General features: G+C 39.6%; 1 protein-coding gene across 1 annotated transcript in view; it reads right to left on the bottom strand.

The window, feature by feature from the left end:
* Positions 1–22326, bottom strand: part of NKAIN3 (sodium/potassium transporting ATPase interacting 3) — a gene marked incomplete at both ends in the record, with an annotated part of 320103 nt that extends 297777 nt beyond the window's left edge. The window contains one exon of the mRNA XM_082278597.1: positions 22273–22326. Within this exon, the coding sequence (XP_082134723.1) occupies positions 22273–22326 (54 nt within the window). The remainder of the gene's footprint in view (positions 1–22272) is intronic.
* Between the last annotated feature and the right edge of the window lie 219 nt (positions 22327–22545).

Here is a 22545-nt window from a genome sequence, read left to right as displayed (position 1 = left end):
GAGGAAGACTATGTGAGTATATATAACACAACACAGAATTCCAACTATTACTTATTTTTTATTTCCTTCTATAAATTTGAAAATGCAGTTTCCAGCTGTTTTGGTGCCTAGTGTAATTTTCCTGCAGTCGCTAGTCTCCAGACAATTTATGATAAGATTGATACATTAAGTATGAAGTGGTTTCTCTACTTGTCCTTTATGTCACATCCACAATTTACTTATCAATCCCTTTCAGTTAAAATAGGGGTTTATACTTTAAAAAAAAAGCCCACATAAAATTGGTAAGGCACAATTACTGATAGGCTAGAGCCCAGTCTTAGATACACTCTTGAATACATTTAATGTCAGCTATATGAATCTCTTTAATTTTGTGCTTGTCAATCTAGAAAAAATAAAAGAAAATACTAGTTTGCTTTTCAGTACAGGAATCTTTTCCCAATACACCTATTTCAAATGCTGAATCTACTCAGAATTAAAAGCAACCAATCCAGTGACAGCTGAAACTTACATTTCTTTCAGAGGAAGACTTTTTATCCAGAAAACATTGATTCAACAGTAATAAAACTATTCCATGAAAATCCATTAACTGTTAGGATAATTTAAAAACAAAATAGGTGGGCTTTCTACAAGTTCAGACCCTCAAATTCCTCATGCCATTGCTCTTCTGGACTGATTGAACAACTTCTCAAGGATTAATTCCTTCCCACGAGTCAACCACACATGGAGGTAGGCAGCAGGAAGCAACCAAAAACTGTGTTTGTGCACAAACACACACACATACACAATACACACTAATTTATTTAGCTTTAGTGACATTCTTCCAAAGTACTTCTATTTTCTTGTTCTACGTGTATATGTGCTCATATTTTTTACAGGCATGGCTCAAGTTTCTCTGTAATAATGGTTGTATCACAGATAGATGTTTGAATAAATTAAAAATTTGTGAATAAATTAAAATTAGGTGAAAATTTGACTTTTCAGTTTAAAATAGTCTACATATAATTCAAACAAAACAAATCTGACAGTGCTGTTTAATGCTTCTTGGAAATTTTTGTGCAGCTTTGTCTTCCTTCTCTTAGGTGCTCTTCACCTGCACTGTACCTGTCATTATGCATTAAGACTAAAGCTTCATATCATGTGTTAACAGAGAAAAGTATGTCACCTTAATGCAGACATCCACAGAGAAGACTGAAAATAACATCAACAGGTGTCAGCTCTCAGAGAGGCACCACAGCAGTATTTCTGAATAAAGGTAATGCTCTCTGTGAAAAATTTCCTACTGAAGGGGGTTTTGCCTATTAAAAAAACCCAACCTTTCCTTTTGTTTCTTTACTAGTCCTGATTTTTTCAAGTAAAACAATACCATTATGTATTAGAAGAATATGTAATATTCCACTCTGTGTGACAACAGCATCAATAGTTCTAGTTTATATTAAAGAGAAGATTAAAAAGACAAATATTGAGAGATCTGTTATCAGTAGCTCCCAAAAATCCTGCTGCTTTTCTAGCTGTGAAACATCCGTCTGAACAATGAACTTTTTACTGTATTAATACTCAGTGTCAATACTGAGCTCTCTCACAGAGAACACATTTTATTTTATAGCTAGAAATAGGTAACAAACAGTGCAGTTTCTTTTTAAAGCAATGTATTAATGGTGGCACTCCACGACTTAATCTATAAAATTTGATTGTTACACCTAATCTTTGCTGACACAGAACCTACCATTATTTTGCATACCTTATATGCTTATATAGTTCATAGACTCCCATCTACAGAAGGTGGAAAACATTACAAATTTTATATGGATGTGCCTCAGTGTTCCAGCGTCTCGGTGCCAGATGCTGTTCAAACTAAGAGATTAAGATTTACGTAGTAAGTTGCCAGTCATCTGAAACTGGGCTCTTTGAACTCCACTGACTGAATGGAATAATCTAAATTACTGGGATGATAAAGAAGAGCACATGCACTCATTTATTACTTTAACCACTTCACAGTCATTTCTTCAACAGCCAGGAAAGCAACAGAATCATGTATGAACCTTTGATCCCAAAGAACCATAGTTCCAAGTATATTTAACCTGGTGCTTGTGACAGTCCTTGAAATGGCATCACTATTTTGTAGGCCCACAGGGAGTAGACGCTGATCTTAAGGTCATTAACAAGATGCTGGACTTTTCTACTTGTTTGTAAAGAACAGAACACACCCTGGAAACAAAGAAATAATGATGATAATTGAAACTACACCCTTACTGGAAACATATTTTGAAACTCCAGTAAGTTTTGAGCATTAGAAGAATACCAACAAGTGGAAGGCAATACCAAAATGCTATGCTCACTGTGCAGAAAAAAAATCCTAGAGCCTCCAGCATATTTCCAAGCTTTGGATACAATATGGTTTTCAAACTGAATAAACTGTGTGACTCCTCAAAAATTAGGATGAGGCATTAGGAGAAAAAAAACCTGTGAAAATGCTAAGTGCCAAGACTTTCCTTTAGGAATTTACAGCAGATCTAAGTCTTAGCATGTTTGCCCCCCATGACAGTATAGTATATTATCAGCAATATTCCCAGCTAAATTCCAGCCAAGGGGAAGATCTCTCTCCTGAAAATTACTTTTGAACATAGTTCTGTGAGGATTTCCTAGCAGATATTCACTAAGCTACCAAGAGAAGACATTCACTATTAATTGTGTGGTTTCAAAAATATTTATTTAGCAGCCTAAGGTGAAGACAAAGAAAAAATACGCATGACACTGAAGATTAATTAAAGTCTAAACTGCCACTCAAACCACTTTTTTTTCTCCAAATATGTGGGCTTTTCCACTAGTAATATCCACATTAACCACTCCACTGTTCACTCACCAATTACAGCCATGGGAAAAACAGACTTAGTGAAATTAACTGAATTTACTACAAGTCAAATCAGAGTAGGATAATGAGAAGCAAAGCTTTTACTCTCACATATCCTCACTCCTGGACGCAATTACTTCTGCCCAATAACTTTTTCCCCTTCTTAAATATGTTACTACAGAGGCATTACAACTGTTGCTGATTGACACAGCCTTCGCCAGTGGCAGATCCATCTTGGAGCCAGCTAGAATCAGCTCTATAAGGCATAGCGGAAGCTTCTGGCAGCTTCTCACTGAAATGGCCACCCTTGTGGGCTCCCTGCTACCAAAATCCTGATATACATACCAAATACAGACATTAGGAACTGGAAATACTTATCTTACATTGAAGCGAAAGAGAACGAAAATGCACTAGGACTGGATCTAGCAGCAGTGTGAATGAGCAGCATCTCCATGTCATGAATCCAAAAACTTTTTATGAGAGCAGAGGATACTTACCCTACCATTCCCAAGTAAATCCATGTCTGCATAAGGCACTGGGACATATTTTCTAGCTGTAAGCAAACTTAAGCAGTAGAAAGACAAGATTTCAAAAACCAGATGTTTTTTATAAACAAAGACACACTGATACTGCCCCGAGGCCTCAGTATGGCTTGCTTCAGTCTTGATGGTTCCTCTAACTTGAGTTCTTATAGAATCATAAAATCATTTAGGCTGGAAAAGTTCTTTAAGATCATCAAGTCCAACCACCAACCTAAAACTGCCAAGGCCACCACTAAACCATGTCCCTATGTGCCACATCTATATGTCTTTTAAATACCTTCAGGTATGGTGACTCAACCACTTCCCTGGGCAGCCTGTTCCAATGCTTGACAATCCCCATTCAGGGAAGACATTTTTCTAAATATTACTTGTTGGGAGACTGACCCCCACCTCACTACAGCCTTCTTTCGAGTAGTTGTAAGAGAGTGATAAGGTCCCCCCTGAGCCTCCTCTTCCCAGGCTAAACAGCCCTGGCTCCCTCAGCCGCTCCTCATAGGATTTGTGCTCCAGACCCTCCAGCAGCTCTGTTGCCCTTCTTTGGACACACTCCAGCACCTCAATGTCCTTCTTGTAGTAAGGGGCCCATAACTGGACACAGCATTTGAGATGTTGCCTCAGCAGTGATGAGTACAGGGGGAAAATCACTACCCTGGTCCCGCTGGCCACTCTATTTCTGATCCAAGACAGGATGCCATTGGCCTTCTTGGCCACCTGGGCACACACTGGCTCATGTTCAACTGGTTGTTGACCAATTACCCCAGGTCCTTTTCCACTGAGCAGCCTTCCAGCCACTCTGCCCCCAGTCTGTAGCGCTGGATGGGGTTGTTGTGACCCAAGGGCAGGACTGGACCTTGCCACCTTGTTGAAGCTCATAAAATTTGCCACAGCCCATCAATCCAGCCTGTCCAGATCCCTCTGCAGAGCCTTCTTGCCCTCCAGCAGATCAACACTCCTGCCAAACTTGGTGTCATCTGCAAGCTCACTGAGGGTGCCCTCGATCACCTCACCCAGTCGATAAAGATATTAAACAAGTCAGGCCCTGGGCAACACCACTTGTGACTGGCTGCCAGCCGGATTTAACTCCATACACCACCACTCCCTGGTCTTTTACCCAGTAAAAAATGCGTATGTCCAAGCCACAAGCAGTCAGTCTCTCTAGGAGAACGCTGTGGGAAAGGGTGTCAAAAGCTTTACTAAACTCCAGGTAAAAAGCATCCACAGCCTTTCCTTCATCCACTAGGTGATGGGGTCTGGTGACTGGGTCATCTTGTCATAGAAGAAGATCAGGTTGGTCAGCAGCACCTGCCTTTCACAGACTCATGTTGACTGGAATGATTCAATATGAAATGCGATTAAATATGATTCAATATGAAAAATACCCACTCAGTAACTGGCTTTGGGCAGTCAAAGGCATGGTAATCCTTGTACATCCAGTAAATAGCTACAGAAGAACATGTATATGGAAGAAAACTATCATAAAATCCAAGACTGAGAAAATGCATTTCTAAGTCACTAGCAGATATTTGGGGGAAATGGGCCTTTTATCAAGTTTGTGAGAAACTACAAGTTCTCCAGATCAAAGACAAAGAAGCAGAGAAGATGACCCCAGCAGGCTTATTTGTTTCATTTAGAATCTGAGCAACAAGGAGTACCCCAGGGATCAATATGTTTATCAGAGGTCAGATGATACTTGAAAAGAGTAAGGTTGGAACGATACAGCAACAGAAGCAAGATCCTCACATGCAACAGCAGACATATTCTTTTCTCCTGCCATTGCCCTCCTTCCCATCTTTTAGCTGTTTATTTTCTGTCATTATTAGAACCCTTAACAACTACTTTTTAAAGCAACAAAATACATGCATAAAACAAATATATTTGGCCCAATTCATAATTAACAAAAGGTCTTTCTGATAATCAGTGTTCAAATGTTGTGCACAATTTTCTGCTTGCCATTAATGAGATTCTCACTCTTCAATACCATTTAACTCACTATTTTTAAAGGAAAAAGAGCTGCCTCAAAACTCTGCATGCAACAGTAGCACAGACAGCTTTCCCATTCGTATGTTAGAACTGATAGCAGTTGAATATGTTTCTCACTTTTGCATAAGCAGGTACTATCCAGTTTATATCACAAAATTGTGCCATAACCACCCTGTACTTCTGTTAGCTCACATGAAAACTTTAACCCCACAGCTATCTGTTCTAGGATGGCAAAGCCCCTTATAGGGACAGGGCAGCATCAGTGGATAGATGAGAGCTGTCTTAGCTTAGTTTATACATTTAAAGAGGTGTCATAACAGCCTACAGGAAGAAAGAAAATCCTGTTGACCTATGTCACATCTAAACCAAAAGGCTCCTGTAATGAAGTTATGCCAATAGTGTTAAGACTGCAGCCCGCAAATTAGAGAAACCCTAAGCAATATGTACCATTAAAAAGTTTTGTTACATGATCTTTAGCTCTGACGTATGTTTCAAGTCCTTTGTGGGTTTTAATTCAGCCTGTGCACTTTTCCTTTCAGCCATTTCTGAAATCAGGGTCAAAAGCAGCCACAAGAGATCATCTGCCTCCAGACAAAATCAACTGTACAAACAGTACATTCTTAATCAAACACCCCTGTAAAAAGATCCCTAATCCCTGGGAAATTTATTGTTTTCATAGGAAAGTAAAGATGGAGCAGTGTTTAACCCATATAGTACATGTACTTTGCATGCAAAAATAATTCCTCAGTGAGAGAGAATGGGGAATATATGCACCATTCAGACCAGATTCATACTCTTTTCCCACAAAATTCAATAAGAATACTTCTCGTATTTTTCAAAGGGAATACAACTAAGCCAAGGCTTTCTTCACCTGCATAAATGAAAAAGTGCACCTGTATCAAAATATCTTTAAAACAAGGGTCTGCCTTTCTTGTTGATATAGGCTGCCCAGGGAGGTCATGGAGTCTCCCTCTCTGAAGGGTTTCAAAACCCACCTGGATGCATTCCTGTGTAACCTGTCCTAGGTGACCCTGCCTTGGCAGATGGTTGGACAAGATGTTCTCCAGAGGTCCCTTCCAACCCAAACAATTCTATGATTTTCTTATATTCCCACTGCCCCTGTTCTTACCACTCCTCAAGATAAGAACTTAAATTATATGTAATTCAAGAATCTTGTCTTACATTATCAGAAAGGTGACCATTTATTGTATTTTCTTACCTTCCACCATTATTTTAGCATGATGCTGTGGAATGCAATGCTTCCAGCCCTGAGTTACAGGTTTTGCTCACAACTCTTTCTTCTGAAAGGTGAACAAAAGCAAAAGTAATGTGTCTCTCCTGACACCTCTGGAAAGGTCTTTAGACAACAATTCCAGGCACAATAAAGTTTCTGCCCTGCCAAGTAAAAGTGCTAAATGTGAAGAATTCTGTTAATGCAATGTTATGATTAATATTTTCAATAAACCACAGTGGGGGAAGCCTAAATTTTGCCTCTTGCATCAACTCTAATAAAGCACAGTTAATCATCTGGAAAAAAAAAAAAAAAGAAAACACAAAAAAAAAAAGCATAGAAGAAAACTGTGCATGGCTGAATACAAAACCTGAAATTAGTGTGAATATGTTTCACTGATTTCCAGCAGGTTTTGGATCCCATCATTTTTGGGGCTTTTTTTCCTTCAATATTACAATATTATTTCCTGAACATACCTGTGTGTATGCTGGCCATATTTTCAACTTCCTTACCATCATCCCTCCATGTTCCTTCAAAGGAGATATAAAAATATGTTCTGAAAAGGTCAGAAGTTACAGACTATCTGAGTCTTCCCTCTAACAATAGGCTTCTGCTAAAAACTCTGAGGACCTTTACACTTTCCAAAATAGGACAAGGATGAATGAAGACAGAGTGGATACAGACACAAAACCCCTTAAGAAGACATGGCAATGGTATGAGAAACTATCAGTAACACCATTATAATCTCAAACTCTACAAAGCATTTTATTGAAACACGAAGGTAAGAAATATTTTTAAATATACATTTAATATCAAAGCAATTTTTTCAAATATGTGAAGAACACTTAACATCAGGTATTCAGTTGTTATCTTTTAAAACTGATATTCAGCAAGTATAAATGACCAAGCCTCCACTGATGTTAACTTACAGAGGCTAGAGAGCCAGAGAAAGTGAGTTTTGAATGATCTAATAACAGAAAAAGCAAGGGATACTGACCTCATTTGTACCATCACCACGCACCTTGCTGCTCGTAAACAGACCAGAATGACACGTCCAAAACTTCCCAAGGAAAAATCTGTATTTGTGCTATGAAAAAGCATTAACACTTCAATTTCTGGGCCATCCTTTCTGAGAATATGAAAGCATCAGACAAGAAAGGCTTATAAAAGATGAATAGTTATCTTGTGCTTAAGACATGAGCCTGAGTTTTTTCCCTGACTTTGTCCCAACTTCTCTACAGCCTCAAGCAAGGTCTACTAGCATCAATGGCAGTAAAAGGCTGCAAACTCACTTTTGGGAACAGCTGTGAGAAATATTTCAAATTTCCTTAAACATTAAAAATAACTTTCAAGGAGGATAGAAATAAATAGATTAACTAAGCAGGAGGGCTTATTGGTAAGATTCAGTGGCTGTGTTAGGATTATTATTACCTTTATGTAAGGTAAAAATTAATCTGGAAATTAACAGAATTAAAACGGTGCACTTGAAATTAGGCCTACATCAGCTAAATAATGAGGGGAGAGTTTATTCTACACTAGCTACTTTGTACAGTTTTAGGAAACAGAACTCCAGAAATCAAAATAGCAAGAGATTTACAGGGGCACTCTAGAAACTATGATGCAATTTCCAACCCAGTTCTGAGAATCTGCCCCTGTTCTGAGCCTTAGTCATGGGGGAGCAAAGGCAAAACCATTCCAGAAGACCCTGGCCATCAGCAGCAGGTTATTAATGCAGCACTGAGGTTCTCTTGGTGTACTTCTCTGCTTCATGCTTACTTTCACCTCATCCTCAAACCTCATTGCAACAGCATTATGAATTAACACGGCCCATTCCATTCTGCTGCCCAAGAATAACCAACACAAGACATAACGCTGACTGGGATGAACAAGTCAGGTTCCCATCAAAGCAATAAGCCAGAATCCAATAAAGCAGTAACTGGTGGACCCCATCAGCTCTCCCAGTGTCTGTTTTCACAACAGCCTAAGCATTTCAAAGAATGTGTGCCCACACATTTTGATAACTCCCCTCTTTTTATACTAGTTGCCATATGTACCTTTTCAGAGCAGGCCAGACTGCTTTGCCTATGCTCCAGCTCATCCAGGTACAGACCAGTTTCTGTCCAGGAGCCTTTGGGATGCACTAGCACTGTACTGTGCCTAAGCTATGATACTCTCCACAGGTTCATTAACCAAGGCACCACACCATGCTAACTAACTTCAGAGTTCCTAGGTGCACACTGGCTTCCCTCTGGCCATCTCCAAGCAGAATAAACATGTGACTGCCTTCATCATCTTGTGTAAGCAAACACAATACTACTTCTCTAACTTAAGAGTTCTTTAAATTCTTTATGCATGCCAAATAATAACCATTATAGGAGAAAGTCTCACATTGTCATGCAGCCAGTATTTCTAATGCAAAACTGGAATTGTGTGTGAATATGCCCTCACATAGAAAAAAGGGAAATATTTTATAAAAACAATGTATGAGACTTTAAGACGTCATTATATAAGAAAATTGCCTCCAAATCTGTTGTATTTTCTTGCTTTTTCAGATATCGGTATATATTAACTTCTGACATTTGAAAAGCTTTTGTTCCCAACTAATAGAATGACAGCAGAACAGACCTTAAAAGCATCTTAAAGTAATGGAAGATTTAATAAGAAAATAATATACTTTTAGTCTAGCAAAAAATGTGAGCATATTAATAATAGATGACCAGCACTACTCAGCATGATGTAGGGATCCGTGAAATGTTACAAGGCTAAGTCTCATGCTGGTGAAGTGCTGGCTGGTAACACTGATAGAGCCAGTACGTGAGAAAGAAATCTTCCCTTGAGGATGTCCAATGGGTATATTCTCAACCACAACACTTTTCAGATTGGAAGAGGGTACTCATTTCTGCAGGCTTCCTAATGCTTCAGTGACTTCATCTAATGGCACTCTCTAATAGTGCCTGCACTTACCAAGCCCAGCCAGTAGCACAGCTGCCTCAGTTACAGCTTGATCCCTCTGAGTAGTGACGCCACTGAGTGAGGACGCCAGTATCTGTAGCTCCTGCTGTTCTCTGTGGGAGATGAGGTTACTCACTCGGATAAAGGAGGTGCTCAGCATTTAGCACAGTCAGACTGGTGTGCCTCTGATAGTTTATGTTCTTTAAAGTCACAGAGATTACCCCTTAAACACCAGCATAATTTATTGCTTCACTTTTAGTGGAAAAAAACTGAATGTGAATGGGCTGCCTTGGAAATTACTTTTCTGCATAGATAGCTGGGATTCAACGTGCATTCACCACTCAGAGAAAATGCAACAATTAAGGTTTGCCGCCCAGGAGATTTGGATTTCTTCTTCCTATTGCAGTGAATATCCTGTAATCTTTTAGCCAATTCCAGTCACCAAAAATTGGATTGAGCAAATGAGTTGACAAAGTACCATAATAAGAAAACCATGAACTCATGGTCCTTTTAGTACAAATTGAACAGTGCTTCTATCAGCAGAAACAAAACTCCTCCCTGACTTAAAACTGTCCCTTCCCTGTATACAGATGGTCAGTTCCAGTATTTAGGGGATACTTGCTTTTTTTCCTGTTCTCCAGAATGTCCTTAAGAGACTGACTCTTGTTTTCCCCAAGTGCCTGTGGCCAGAGGTAACAATACAATGGGGAATCCCCAAAGAAGCATGCAGTCAGTGCAGATGTAGGTATTTGCAAGTCTCATTATGCAGGAAAGCTAATTGTGTAGGGATCAACTCAAATCTGTCAGCTCCTGAAAATAATCTTTCCAGAGGAGAATCCATACTTAGTACATGCCTCCTGAAACAGAAAGATTTTTGTATTTGCAATATATTTTAGCTCCTCTAAATCACTTTGCAAATGGTACACAATTAAAAAGAAATGTGTTCTCCAAATTATGAGCTCACCCAAATACAGTGAACTTGCCCATTGAAGTGTTAAGATTCTCATGGTCACATGTGGCCAATATAAAAAAGGGAATTATTGTAACTGTGTGCAGAAACGTGAAGCATAAAACCAGCCTGAACTATGACTCCAGAGACTTTCTGTAGAGCGTAAAGCAAAACATTTGCACACTTCTTTTTCTGACTCCATTACCTGTTTTGGTCTGTAAGTGCTCGAGGCAGGCTGTATCTCAGTTACGCATCCTAATCCAGAGCCAACCTCAGCTGCAGGGTGCTTCAAATGATCTCTAAAAGGGCAAAACCAGCCCTGAACTGGGGGCATTATTTACTTCAGCTGCTCAACAGATGAATAAACACAGTGAAACCCCAGCAGTACTGGAGCCCTCCAGCATGACTGGCATGTGGACCAAGTATAGTCCAGCCTAGAAATCTCAGAGAAAACTAAGAAATTCATGGGGCCAAGAATTTCACGGTCAGATAGGCCAAGAGAACCAAATACACAATAAAGATAAATAATAAATAATTAAATTAATAAATCTATAATGAATACACCAGAATCTCAGTTGCTCTGTGAGATCTCAGGTTAACCGGGACACTCTTTTGGCCACAAGGCACTGCAGAAACAGCCCCTCAGCTCTCAGTGCAAGTAAGTATCACATACTGACTTAAACACTGAAACTCGGAACCTTTCATGGATACAAAAATGGCAATGAAATTATTTGACATCACCTTCTCCCCACCCCTAGATGATCCAGGCTTGTTAAATGTGACCAGAAGAGGTTATAGGCAGTATTGCTCTCCAACCATCATGCATTACACTTCTTTTAAAAACGCAGGGTGTATAGAAAATTTCAGCAGATCAGGGTGGATACAGATTTAGTACCCGTCCCACAACAGAACAAGCAATAAGGTTCATGTACCTACGTGATGGGGGTCAGCATCATGCTGGTGAGGCTGCTTCACACCCTGCATTACCGCTGAGCAAGGCCGCACATCTCGGCTGCACAGGCTACACTTTGAAAGAGTCATCAGTGCATTCAATTGATTACAGTTGTACAGATTAACAAATGTAACTGGTTACAATTAAAATGTAAACACACTTATCTTCATGATGTCTAACTCATGAAACAAAACAGAGAAATGATGGGCATCATAATTTAATCCAATTTAAATAAACTTTGGCACTTTGTGGTTACTTCTGGCACAACTCAGTCAGCTTTGGCTTTCACCAAACCACTATGACTAAATTATACATTAGTAATATACAACTTAAAGCCATTCACAGCATCTAATATATTTCAATGTACTTAAACTAATTTCTGACATGTGAATGAAGTTTGGACGCAGGCTACTGACATTCATATGTCTAATTTTTCACTGTAAATCCAGGCTTGGAAGCATTTTTTTCAGTCCATCCTAACACTCCCACTGCAAGTGCTCTAATAACTGCATTACAGTAAATAACACTACTAGCTCATCTATCTGTTATCACTTGTTCATATTTCCTTCTTTTCTGAACTAATCAGATCTTTTCATAATACTGTGCAACCAACATCGTGTGAGGAACTACAAATAACTGTAGCAACTATACAACTAAACAAAACTTACGGTGTATAGTTGCAAATCACCCGGATAAGAACAACATACAGGGCCTATTTTCAATCACAAGTGAATTTTAACAGTCTTGACTGTTGGGGAACAGGGTCTGAATCTTACTATGATAAACAGATGAAGATCAGAATTTAGAAGTTGTTCTGAAATACTGGGAGGAGAGTTGGGAGTAAATCATCTGGCTCCAGGAAAAAAAAAAAAAAATAACATGAAAATGGAAATAGTGTATCATTTCACAGCTAGGCATTCGAGCAAAGAGCTTCCTGTTGCCGTGAACAGAAATGGCTTATCAGAAGGATGAGGCTGAGAACAAATCTGTGACTCTAACCAACATAAGAACTGGAAACAAAGGTAAATTGTCTTCCAAATTTGGGCATTTTTTGGGCTTCCCAAATGCCCATGTTGGTAGGTACACTAAAACAGGTATTTTACAAATGTACAGCTCACTGACTATAGTCTGATTAAAGAATCTTCAGTTGCTTGGGGGATCTCCAAGCGAAGACCATCTATCTTCAGTATTAAGAGTAGCTCCATCTGCATTAGAGGACAGAGAGGCTTTTCAGGTTTCTATGATGCAAATTATTCAATCAGTAGGAGCAGCAAGGCTTCTGCTCCAGTTAAAATACAAACACACTTGGCCTGGTGATGTCTACTTAACTCATGAAACAAACACATATTAGAGAAATTAAACACCCTGCTTACTCGGAAATAGAAAGATACAGCATGCTTTTAGCAGGAAAAATAAACAGCTCGCCAGCAGAGGCAAAACAATATATTCTTGTGATGTCATTCCTGTATTATAATGCACTACAGTTTCCAGCTTCAGAATCTTTCAACTTTTTATTCGTTTATCGTGGAGACTAAGCTCCCAGAAAAATGTTTCTCTCTGCACTCCATTTTAACAGAATTTTCTTTCCAAAATGCATTTAGACATGAGCTCTTTTCAGTCTATGTAAGAAGCTGCACTTAACCAGGAGGTTTTTTTGTTTTCTAGGTATTTACATGTCTACTCATTTCCACTGTACCTTGTGCTAAGCTTCACTTGCATGCTCCTAAACTCTGGGAGCACTTTTGCTCACAGGAGATTCCAGGAACTGCCAACAGAGCAGTGAAGTTGCAGCATTCCCAGGACAACACAGAGTATTCAAGGCTCAACCACAGGCAAAAACTAGAGTTGGATGAGAAACATGCCAGTCATTCCAATCTCCCTAGAAAATATCATCATAAGATTTTGCTCCCCTGGCATTTTTTATTCAAAGGGTCTGACACTAACACAGTAACTTTACAACAGAATAGTGAGAAACTAGCTTAGCAGCAGCAGCAGTATGTTAGAAAAGATAAATAAAAATCTTTTTCTTAAGATCTTCTTTTCAGTGATACCTTAGGGAGGAATGCCTCCCACACACATAGGCAACGTTCTTCTCTCTGATGAAGAGGGCTTCCACATCCCACTTTTTTTACATTCATCTAAATGCACCTTTTTATACTTTTCATCCCATGCTCCCACATAATCTTCTTAGCTACAAAAGCATCTCAGGATCTTCCTGCTCATGCTTCATCTCTTAAGTATTACTCTACTTTGCTACATCTGTAGTTTCTTTGGTGTGTGTCAAAACCCTCCTCAGGGAATTCCATTTGGCTCATTGCCAAGCATATACCCTTTATATATATTTATACCTACTCTCGGCCAAAACTTCTGTACTGATGAAACTAAACAAAAAACAAAAAACAAACAAACAAAAACAAACAAACAAACAAAAAAAACCACCACAACAACCAAACAAACAAAAAAACCAAACAAAAAAAAAAACCAACAAAACAAACAAAACAAACCACACCCACCTTTCTATCAACCCCTTTGGAGAGACCTGTGGAAGAACCAAGTGTGACTATTCAAGATTAACCCTCAACATAAATAATTGGTTTACAATTATCTTCCTTCTGCATATCATAAAATTTTCAATTTTATTTCTTTACAACATTCATTTCTCTAAGGGGTATTTGTCCAAAACTGGCTGTTGTATTAAGTAGAAAATTTTCCTTTTTCCTTTTCTTTTACTGTACTACTGGCATTCACCAGGTGGAAGAAGTTCACTGCTGCCTTTGCTTGAACCTGCCATTATAAGGAGTCTATATGTGAAAGAATGACTTTCAGCAACTTTAATGAGAGCTGTAGGGCATTCAGCAACTTGTAAGAACAAGTCCCAAATCACCACAGCATTAAAAAATCCATCTGAGTTGAGATTACATGCAAGATAGGGCTGTGTTTGAAGAAAGACAAGATGATAAGGAAGTATAGTAAAAAGCAAAAGGTCTAAAATAAAATCTTTTACTACCATTTCATTACCAGGGTCTTAAGTACTCTGCATGTTCCTGAGATCAGAGTACAGTGATAATCCCACTTACCACTGTCCTTTACAGACCTGCCAAAGGCACAGATCCATAGCAAGACTACAAAGATTTCACTGGTCACACATGGAAGGAAAAAAAAGCCCATGACACGGTAAAACCTGTCATAGTGCTGCTGGCACAGCTGTGTCAAGGAATTGCAAGTCTCACTCAGCGTACGAATGTCTGATCCAAAACCTGCTGGCACACTCTTTAGGAAGGTGTGCATTAACTGCTCATGAGAGATGGAGAAAACTGTTTCATCTTGGACAAAACCGAGCTGCTTCAAGATTCAAAGTGAGACACTTTGCTACTGCCTGAATTTTATTTTCAATACAAATTGTACTAAATAAAAAGCAGTAATAAATGGTCTTCTTTCTGACCAACGAAAAAGACTATATTTACACAAAACCAATGCAATTAACATTATTTGTCATTTTTATTTAATGTCAGTTATAAAGCTTACAAAGATATCATGTCCAGTATGAGCTAAGGCAGTGGTGCAAACTTCATTGCACTATCACGCTAGCACCCCTGACAAGCTGACGTGAAAGAAACTTCGGCAAAAACATCACTTTGGTCTTCACAGTACCATGCTCAACAATCTTCACCCTTCTTGTATAATATGAAAGGTGGAAATTAGGACCAATCTATTAAGATGACATTTTTATACTGACGCTATAGCAAGACCAGTATCATTTGATATAAACATTTCATAATGACATTTGCCCTCATCTAACCTGCAGTGAATTTCAAAATGTGACCTAGAGGTAAAAGACTCTGTAACATATTATCAGTCTCCTGAACCACACAGTCACTTATTACTGCTCCTTTATATTAGTCATCTAGAACCAAAAACTGTCCAGTTCATTTCCCTGTAAAAACAGAAATAACAGGGGTTTTGCCCTAAAATGACTGCTTAGCAATTAATTACAAGACTGACTGAATGAAATATATTTTGCATCAATATTAATGAGTTTGAAAGATCTGATATACTACATTGTATCACAGCACTGTTATTTATGAAATATAAATCTCAAGGCCGTCACAGGTACTTCTCATTTACTTAAACACCAAAGTTTGACACCAAGAGACACAGCTGAATACTAGAATTGTTATTGCCATATCAAGCCTATTTCCACTGCATTATAAACACAACAAATTAAGAAACTAATTATTTCAAAATAACTCAAATTACTGTGTATTTTAAATACCTTCCTAATAAAAAATTGAAGACCCTTATTCCTTATGCTCTGGTAAGATCATACAAGCACAGGATAACCTAAGTTGCAAGGAGTATCTAGAGTTCATCCAGTAAAACCTTTATTCATAGCAGGGCCAAATTTGACATCAAATAAACTTCAATTAGATCAGGTTTTTGAGAGCTATGTTCAGCTCGATTTGAATTTATTCAAGGATGGAGTTTCCAAAACTTCTTTCAAAAACATGATCCAATAATCTGACTATGATTTTTCTTCTAGTATTCAATCAGAATTTCCTCTGTGTTGCATCGTGGGTCCTTTGCCTCCCCACTTCACTGAGCACATCCAAGAAGTAATCATCTTAGCAAGTATGGAATGCATTAATTTACTCCAGTTCTTATCAAGTGAAGCACAAAACCTCCACTCACTTTTCTTGTACAATATCAGGGCCAATGACTGGTGAGACTATCTCTTGGTGAGAATATCTCTTTGGTCATCTAATCAATCATATTCATTTATTTACGTGAAAATTAATTTGTATATCATAGGGGGCCAAAATGCAACACTTTTACCTGAAAAATTAAGGAACTGTGATTTTATTACTTATTTGTCAATTTACCAGATTGGCCCTAAAACTAAAAAGGTCCCTTTGCACCTATAAGATGCAAGTAAGATACAGAAAAACATGAGCTAAGATTATCTAGTCTTAAAAGTTGTTATTTCAGTTCCAAACCTGACAAAATTAGCAAGATTAAAACACCACCTAAACAACTGCAAGTGCAATCAAACCCAAATGATCTCCAAAAATAAACCTACAGTGTTCAAGTTCTGCAAGTCCTACCCAAATTCTATTTAGATCCAACAATACTATCCCGAATTCCAATGACTTTCCAAACCACAATATTTGTTTCCTAGTCCAAGAATGGGGTATAGGTAGAATGTAGCATATCTTGAAATAGAAGCACATCAGCAGCATATCTGAATGTTCTTAAAACAGCTATTTACAAAGCTTACTGATCTTATAGATAGGAAGAACAGCTATATTATTCACAATTTTCAGTGTATTAATTGTCCTTATTATCACTGAAATCTTAATTCCTTCCCTTCATCACTATAAATGTATTTATTAAATGTTTATATGACAATTAACCATCAGCCATAGAGCAGCCAGGAACTGTAGAAAAATAGCCTTCTGTGGTGGATGGAGCCTAAAACTAAGCAAGAGCTACATGATTCCTTTCAGAAATTCACCCAGTTCAGAAATTTCAGAGGGCTCTGAAAGTTCATGGTTCCTCAAGTTTCGAATCTCTAACTTTGGAACACTGAACAGAAAGAAGTCTTACATGCAGTTTCAGTAGGAGGGGATTTCACTTCTGAAGCTGAAGTTCTGATGCATGGAGAGGTTAAATCCTACACTGCTGACGAGCTCAGAATATGTGTTTTACTAACAGATAACTCCCAACAATTTTGAAAAATAAAACAAAAACACAAAGTGGAAAACAGTGTTAGTTTTTACTCTCTTGTCCCTGATGAGAAAGATCCTAAAAAGTGTATAATATCATATGTGTTTTGGATTGTGAGTATTTAACTCAAGTAGTTCTACTGGGTACAGTGTAATATTTCCAATGTTAAGGTTAAATGCAACTATACACCCACAACACAAGCATATCAGCCTTTTAGGTACAGCCATCAGCAATGGTTACATGTTTTGGGGATGTTATTCGAGTTATCAGAGGAAAACACCATTCACACCTCAGCTGCTATAACAGAAAGTGCAACATCCTGCAACCAGGGCATTGTTTGTGGCTAAAATCCCAAGCTTTCTCCATCCTTGCTAGTACAATAGGCACTCCCTCAACTTCCTCCTCTTTTACCAGTGGACAGATGCTTCATCTCCAGATCAATGGGCTGGTGATTCTTTTATCAACATAAAAAGTTCAGCAATTTACTGGTTCAAAGATTTTACTTTCTCAAATGTATCAATTCCCTTGAATCCCTGAGCTGTTAACTGAATAACTGGTATTTGTCAGTTCTAACATACAAGCATCAAGAGTCAAAGTCATAAAGTGTCCAGCTCTATAAAGTGTTTAAAAATGAGATGAAAATCTATGCATGATACATACACATACCACTTCCCCACATAACTGCTGAAATTCCATGAGGTCCAGTAACAAATGATGAAACATTCTAATGGATACAGTATCATCTCCAAATGTAAGGATTTACATACATCAATATAATTAATGATAATGGTAATCATAAATATAAATCTTCTGAATATTGTAAGGGATTAGGCTATTAAAATGATCAACTGAACTTCCCAAACAATCACTAGTCAAACTTAGTACACAAAAGTTGTGTTTCCACTGGAATAATTTTCCAGTGTAGCCTGCTGACACTTTAATTATTTGGAAAGTAACAGGTTAAATAGGGAACAACCTATTTTACACTAGCTATAACTGGATAAACCATACACTTCTAAATCAGGACCTACAGAAGGAACACAGTGCAGAGGAGCCCAAGAATAAGCACATAAAATGAGACTGTCAAAACCATGAAGGGTCTTAGTCACACACTTTCCACAACCGTCCCTTCACCACTTTGAAATCTCATTCACCATCTTCATATTTAGAGTTCTTTATGTTCATTTATCTGTATACTTCTAGGTCCCAAAAACTTCCACTCATTGAAAATGTTGAAACAACATTATCCTGCAAAGGTATTTTCTCAGAAATATATTTTCAAAGCAGCATGAAGTTTTTCCCTGTGTGACATTTATTAACACCAATTGGATTCACACAGCTACATCTTGCTACAATTTATTGTCAATTTACCCCTTTCAGAATTTAATGTTTTTTGAATTTCTTTTCTTTTCCAAACATTTTCATCTTGCAGTGTTTTATGGCATGGTGTCCGCAATAGCACAGGCACAATCTCTGCCAGCTGGTTTAATTTTCTAGTACAGACAAGGCCAATGTCTCAGACTTCTAGTGGCACCAGTAAGAATTATGGCTGTAATCCAAAGGATCCGTATGTGCTTATGATATATTTTCCCAATGTGTACATAGCTCCTAATAATCTTAATGACATATTTATGCACACAAAGATACACATACACTTCAGTGTTCTCTGCTCAGACACCTTTGGCAATGGCATATGACAATGCTTCAGTCAGGAAGAGCAAAACAGTGAAAGATCAAAGAGGGGTGGTGGGGCAAGACACAGTTCTTCTTACACAAAATTTTCTTACACAAAATTTTCTTGGTTTTCAGAAGTAGAATCCACCTGAAGGGGTCCAAGGAAACCCTGAAAGTGACTAGCAGCTTTTCCTGAACTTGTGCCACCCACACTTCCATCTCAATGATTTTTTTCCAGAATTCTGTATTACACATAATGATACGGATTTCCATTTACAAATGAAGTTATTGTTAAATGATAGAAGACTAACTACAGACTGTCCTTAGGATTACTGAATTCAACATTTAAACGTGTTTATTACAAAAAACTAAAAGGTGTCAGTCAAAAACCTCCGCTTTCATGGATTAAAACATAACTGACAAACAGCACTGAAAATTACAAACAAATCTTCTTGCAGTTAATGCACTTAATGGGGTAACACTAGAGAAAGGATATTTTACTCACAGTAATGCAACAACTGTTTTTCTCCTCACTTTTGCCTAGGCTGTTTGTTTATATATTGCTGCGATAAAGAAGACAAAAGTCACAGAAGACAAAAGTTTTAAAGAATCAGGGAACTGTGTTCTGAGGACACTGAACAATGCACTCTTCTTTAGAACAAGAAGCAAATCTTGTTTATGAACATGTCTCCAGGGATTTGACTTTTTTACTTTTACTCCCATCTTATACAGAAGAGAATCTACATAGTACATGCATGCTATAAAAGGTGCTGCCAACTGTATTTAATAAGGTATTTCTTTCTCAGGTAATATCTAAAGGTTAATCTGAAGACTGAGCCTGAGCTGTTCCCAGGCCCTTCTCTGACATGACCAGAACATGACTAACATAAACGACTTTTTTAAAATATGTGCCCATCTGTTTCCTTCTTAAAGTTTTTCCTCAAGTCATATAAATCATCAGTACTTCTGAAATTCTACAAGTTGACACAAGTGATTGGATTTTGCAAGATTTGATTGGATTTTGCAAGATTTAATCTAAATATTCAAAAAAGGTCCAAAACTGCCTGTGGTGATAACTTCTACATATATAAACTGAACACTGCCACCACTGAGATCATGGAAAGCATCTGAGCTTTAAGTTCACGTGTAGTAGTTTAGGAATGATACTCCCCAACTTAGTTCTCCCACTGAGACTCTCCAAACCATGCGGCCACTTCCTCGTTGCCTCTCTCCCTTCTCCCTTCCCCCTACAGGTGCCTGGAGAGGAGAATTAGAGGCACAAAAGGCAAAGATCGTGGGTTGAGATAAGAACAATTTACTGGAAACAGCAATGAGATAAGAAAAGGAACAGTAGCATTAACAAAAGTGTACTAAAGAGAGAGGGATTCACATGCAAAATGCTCATCCCAGCCCCACCAGACCACAGCCATGCAGCCATGCTCCCTCTGGCCTGGAACTGGGGTCACCCCACCGCTCTCTCTAGCTAGGCACTGATGCCACGCTAGCCCAACCGGAAGGAGCCCATTCTCCTGAACAGACTCCTTTTCCTCCACCCTTGGCAATGATGTGAGGTAGTACAGAATAGCCCCCACATCCTAGCCATGTCCCCTCCAGGCTACTGCAAAAAAATTAACAAAAATTAATTGGTGAGAACCAGGACATAATATCTACCAGATTACTTCTTGAATATAAAGAAAGACTTCTATTTTTAAATGAAAACAAATTAAAATTACAGCATTTTGCCATACAGACATTTATCAGCACCTAAAAGATGTCGATGTAACAGTGGAACATCACTATAAAGCAGGTAAGTACAGCAGAAAAAACTATGCCTTTAAGTAATTTTTGAAAGTCGTTATATCATCTGATAGGTCTTTTATAAAACACGACTCTTTTCCTGAAAGACTTTTTACGCATTTCTCTGCAGATTATGCTGGCCATTCACACTTTACTTCAATTTTTATAGCCTCCCAGTAATTCTACAGAATAGTAAATACAGTCATTATAATCCTCATAACTGGAAAAGCGATATATTTGAATAGGGTTTGTTTCCCCTCCCACATGGCATGATGTAAATCAGGAGCAATTCTGCTGCAGTCTTTAGAACAAAACTGATACAAAACAAGGAATAAAAAATAACAGCAATGTATAAAGAACACTTTCCTTACACTACCAGTACAAATCATATGCCTCCTCTGGTTTTTGGCACGGTTGTGCCATTGAGTTACTTATACCACACTAAGCCCATCACTCTAAAGCACATCTGAATAAGGTCCAGGCTCACACTGGAAACAATGGAGACACACCAGTTTACACAGGCTAAGAACCTGGCACAAAGCCTTGCAAATGAAAGGGGATCTTCAAATAAATGCAGTATGTACAATTACTTCTAGAGTATTACCTCTGAAACAGAAGCCATTTCAAAGTGCTGTAAGAGAAAACTAGAAAAATCGCAAAGGATTACGAATACAAACACACACCTCCCCCTCCCCCCCAAACTAAATGCATCCCACTTTTCTCTTTTACAGACACATACACACACTTTAGGAATAGCACTCATTTTAAGAGAGACATGTGGCAAAATGATGACACTGAGTCACTAGAAAAGAGAAAAATCTTTTAAAACACTCTTGGGACCAGGGACTACCGTTAAGGGGAAAGCATTATTTTATCATCCTGCTAATGAGCCAGAGGAAAGATTATTGTTGTTTGGCGGTGATTTATCTCAACAACTCTCTTCTCTAAAATAAATATACCAACTCCACTAAACAAAGAAAAGAAGCGGCACCGTTCTGTTGTTTCAACTGCACGCTGAGGAATACTTAATCAGAGGAAAGGAATCCCAAGAAAAGTCACGGGAGAGAGCCGGCACACGCCGTTTTTACACGGGTTAAGAAAAATAGAAAAAGAAAGAAGCGGCGATGCCGGTCCCCGCATCTTCCCACCGCAGCGGCAGCGCCCAGCAGTGTCCGGCCCCACCGCCGCCCCGCGGGCACCGACCGAGGGCATCGTCAGCCTCGTTCTTCCCCTCGTCCTCTACTTTGAGCAGACGGGGGAAGCCCCTGCCCGGCACCCAGCGGGGAGTGACACCGTCTCGAAGCGACATCAGGGCGAGGGAGCCGCTCTCCCTCAGGCAGGGAGCGCTGACAGCCGCCCGGACTGGGGCGCCGCGGCACCCTCCCCGGGTTGCCGACCCTATCCGTCCCCCAGCCACGGGGCCGCTCTCCCCCCACGCCACGTCGCACCGCGAAACTTACGGGCCGGGGCGCGGGGAGGGTGCGCCGTCGGGGCGGCGGGCGCGGACAGCTCCGGGGCCGGGTCAGCGCCGCTCCGCGCCCCCGGCGGCCGTGGCCGGGGCGGGGGGGAGAGCGCCCGTCCGTGCCCACCTCCCGCGAAGCCGAAGCGTGCCCCGGCACTCACCAGCTGCAGCGAGCAGAGGAAGATCAGCGTGCAGCGCCCCGTGCAGCAGCCCATGGTGGCAGCCGGAGTGCCGCCGCCGCTGCTCCGCTTCTTCCCTCCTGCACTGACGCGGCCCCGGAGGCGAGGCGGGGGGCTCACCGCATCCGGACGGAGCGGCCGGGCGTGCGTGTGTCCCCTGCCTCCTGCTGCCTCGCTCCTTTGTGGAGGGGCTTCTCTCCGGCGGCGGGAAGTAGCTCGCGGAGGTCGGCGCGGCCCCAGGGATGGGAGCCGGCG

The sequence above is a fragment of the Coloeus monedula genome (genome assembly GCF_965178545.1).
Source record: "Coloeus monedula genome assembly, chromosome: 1".
Taxonomy (NCBI): Eukaryota; Metazoa; Chordata; class Aves; order Passeriformes; family Corvidae; genus Coloeus; species Coloeus monedula.
This window is presented reverse-complemented; position numbering and strand designations above follow the sequence as displayed.